Below are 3,991 nucleotides of genomic sequence, written 5' to 3'. Positions count from 1 at the left end.
ATATATATATGTATGCATACACATACACACACACAAATCTAAATTATCAGTATTGAATTATGGTGTTTAGGGCGGGGTATCTTAAAACTCCATCAAGAGTACCAACAACGTGAAGGGGACTGTACAGTAGAAAGCGTTGGCTCCTTGCCCTGGCGCTCCCAGTCTCTTGAGCACTTCTAGACCCCCGGCCAGCAGGGGGCGCGACAGAGCACGGCCTGCGGCTGCGCGAACAAGGCCTATCTAGGCTGAGAGGAAAAAAACAGAGAGACGGAGAGGGGAAGTCGTGGTGGCGCTTAGCCCTCCTGCCTCCAAGGCTGAGCCGTTATCTGTCCCCGGCCAGAGCCGGACTCCGCGGGCCACGCTGGCAGTGTGTGGTGCTGAGGACTCGCGCGGAGGCGGGATGTTACCGGCCGAGGAGGTCGGCGAGTCGCCGGCAGCCCCGGTGAGGCGACCTTGACAGCGCCAGCATGAGACTGTGGTGGCCCAGTAAGGTGGCACAGACCTCCCAGGGGAGATAGTCCTACCGAGGTGGCCCTGGAAGCTTGGGAAGGTGGTTCCTTGTGTCGCAGCCTGGGGTCGAGTCCCTTGCAGTACCTCCTGGAGGGGATAGTCCCCGGGAGGCGGCCCTGGCAGTCTCAGCGAGATGACATGTCCTGGGAAGGTGCCACCACAGAGGTGGCCCTGTGTGGAACCCAAATCAGACGGCCCTGACCGTCAGGAAGGCCCACCCCCCCAGAGGGTGATGTGTGTCTGGGACCCCTTCCGTGTGAGTGTCGTATTAGGTTCATTTACAGCACTATTAATACTTAAAATCGTAATGTCTTTGTCACACCTGCTTTCCTAGTGCTGCTCAGAAAGTGGTGACGAAAGGAAGAACATGGAGGAGAAAAGTAAGTAGGCTCTGAACACCTTAGTTCCTTCTACTCAGCCATCTTTCTTACACTCAGCCTTCCAACCTCTGCAACAGAAAATGGTTTTTAGCCTGTTATCTTTTAGGTGAAGTTTTTCTTTGTATTGAGATAGAGTCGCTCTGTCGCCTGGATTAGAGTGACGTGGCGTTATCCTAGCTCACAGCAACCTCCAACTCGGGTTCAAGAGATCCTCTTGTCTTAGCCTCTCGAGTAGCTGGGACTACTGGCATCCACCACGATGCCCAGCTAATTTTTATTTTCCTATTTTGAGGCGGAGTCTCGCACTTGCTCAGGCTATTCTCGAACTCCAGAACTCAAAGCACCCTCCTGCCTCCACCTCTCAGAGTGCTAGGATTACAGGCATGAACCACTGGGCCTGGCCAGATGAAATATCTTTATCTTTAGTATTTCTAAATATGTTTATATAGTAACACTAATTATAATTGTGCACATAATTTTGTCTTTTTGAAAGTGTAAACTAGAGAATTCTTAGGAGAAGAGCATTTTCTGACCCCTGCCTCCAGCGGAGAATGGAGTGGTTTCACTGGACATCTACCCATCATACATAGCTCAGAATACTTGTGCCTCCTAGTCATTTTAATGAAGCATCAACTTATAAAGCATCAGAAATTTGGAGGGGCTAATGCTCTAGGACAGAAGACTACCACCTTAATTAGGCTCAAGGAGATAAATAATAATTGTTTAGTTGTACTTTTACCTTCAGTGAATTTTCTTTCTTTCTTTCTTTTTTTTTTTTGCGGGGCTGGGTTTGAACCCACCACCTCCAGCATATGGGGCCGGCACCCTACCGTTTTGAGCCATAGGTGCTGCCCAACCTTCAGTGAATTTTCAATTAAAAGTTGCTCTGGGAAGAACTCAAAGGATAACTGGGGTTCTGGGCCTTTGCGCTGGACAGGGAAGTTTGAAAAGTTACTACCTCCATTTTCTACCTAGTATAGGAGTAGAAGTCGGGGATATGGGCATTTGTTTTACTTTAATGAGCTAAGAATGGGTTATTGGAAATCTAAGACTCTTTGGGGGCTTTTGAAATGACTTTTTGAGAAAGAAAGGAAGTATACAATAGCTTTTCTGCTGGGGGATTTTTGGTTCTTTTTACCAAAGCAAACAGGAGTGAACAGTGCTAGGAGAAAGTAATGCCCCCATTACTTTCCCTGTGGCCCTTGCTCTTAATTTTGCCTGCTGACAGAATCTGCTTCAGAAAGAAAGCTCTAAGCTGTTCATCGGACTTGCCATTCATAGCTGCCATCTGATATTGCCCTGTATTTTTCCACCTTTGCCCCATTCATCTGCCCAGGAAGTTTGATGCCTACTGAGCTATAATTTTAATAAAATAATAGGTGCAGATTGCCGTATCAAGGACTTTGTCTTTGTCCTTCCTTTTGTAGCTTAGTCAACTGCTTGTAATTAAGAGTGCTCTTTACCAAAAATAGAAAGGAGAGACATAAAAACTTCCCAAATCACCATTGTAATTTTGAAGAATATCATTGGTAAAGTAATAATGTACTTTACCACATTTAAATGGTTACTTGAAAGAGTGTAAGTTTTTTTTTTTTTTTGGTTTGTTTTTTTGAGATGGAGTCTTACTTTGTCACCCTCAGTAGAGTGCTGTAGCATTACAGCTCACAGCAACCTCAAACTTATGGGCTTAAACAGTTCTCTTGCCTCAGCCTCCCAAGTAGCTGGGACTACAGGCGCCAAACACAACACCTGGCTATTTTTTAGAGATGAGGTCTCACTCTGGCTCAGGCTGGTCTCGAACTTGTGAGCTTAGGCAATCTACCTGCCTCGGCTTCCCAGAGTGCTAGGATTATAGGTGTGAACCACTGTGCCTGGCAGATTATAAGGTCTTTTTTTTTTTTGAGACAGAGCCTCAAGCTATTCCCCTGAGTAGAGAGCCATGGCATCACAACTCGCAGCAACCTCCAACTCCTGGGCCCAAGCGAGTCTCCTGCCTCTGCTTCCCAAGTAGCTGGGACCATAGGCACCCGCCACAATGCCTGGCTATTTTTGGTTGCAGCCATCATTGTTGTTTGGTGGCCCAGGCTGGATTTGAACCTGCCACCTTAGCTGTATGTGGCTGGCGCCTTAGCCACTTGAGCCACAGGCGCTGAGCCAGTTTTTTTAACAAGTAATAGTAGAATTTACTTCCTAAGGTACAGTATCCTGTGCATTCATAAAATGTTTCCTGCTTCTGTTTGTTTGCAGATACACCACACAACTTGCTTTTTAAATTTATTTATGATGCATTTTAAAAGAAGACAATTGTGAGCTCTATATGTAGTAGTAGATTATTATATATTAACGTATAAGTATTACATAATTAACAATTAATTTTTTTTTGTTTTTGAGATAGAGTCTCACTCTGTTGCCCAGGCTAGAGTGCCATGGGCACTAACTCTTAGCAACCTCAAACTCCTGGGTTCAAGTGATGGTCCTGCCTCAGCCTCCCAAGTAGCTGACACTACAGGTGCCCACTATAGCCCTGTCTAATATTTCTATTTTTAGGACAGACAGGGTCTAGCTCTTGCCCAGGCTGGTCTCAAACCCCTAAGCTTATGCAATCCTCCTGCCTCGGCCTCCCAGTGTGCTAGGATTACAAATGTGAACCCTACTCTAGTCCTCAATAATTATCATTATTTAAGATAATTAGTATTAATATATAACAATATGTTGTTATATATTAATAAAGTTTGGGTGCAGACAGCCAATTCTGTTTATATTTGAAGGACAAGAAAATAAGAATATTGGATTAAAAGTCAGTAAACATGAGTTTTAGTCTCATTTACAACCTGTAGATGGAGGCTAAGGCAAATAACTGTAATTTTCTATTTGGAAAATTGATGCATAGTCTTATGTTAGTTTTGCTTTTCTTACCCACTAGTGGGCTCTTGGTTTTCTTTGTTTGCTTTCTTTTTTTTTGTAGTTTTGGGCTGGGGCCAGGTTTGAACCTGCTTCCTCCAATATATGGAGCTGGCACCCTACTCCTTGAGCCACAGGAGCTGCCTGGGCTCTTGGTTTTCATAGTGTGGGAACAATCTTTTTTTTTTTTTTTTTTTTTT

At 44.8% G+C, this 3,991-nt stretch overlaps 1 protein-coding gene across 1 annotated transcript in view; it reads left to right on the top strand.

The window, feature by feature from the left end:
- The window catches only part of RINT1 (RAD50 interactor 1), a 50,822-nt gene that overhangs the window by 6,209 nt on the left and 40,622 nt on the right, over positions 1-3,991 (top strand). Inside the window, exons 2-3 of the mRNA XM_023519611.1 lie at positions 245-442; positions 845-894. Coding sequence (XP_023375379.1) covers positions 245-442; positions 845-894 — 248 coding nt within the window. The remainder of the gene's footprint in view (positions 1-244; positions 443-844; positions 895-3,991) is intronic.

The sequence above is a fragment of the Otolemur garnettii genome, unplaced genomic scaffold (assembly GCF_000181295.1).
Source record: "Otolemur garnettii isolate 467f Iridium unplaced genomic scaffold, OtoGar3 scaffold00005, whole genome shotgun sequence".
NCBI classification, from domain to species: Eukaryota; Metazoa; Chordata; class Mammalia; order Primates; family Galagidae; genus Otolemur; species Otolemur garnettii.
The sequence above is the reverse complement of the archived record's forward strand: the minus strand, read 5'-3'. Positions and strand labels throughout refer to the sequence as shown.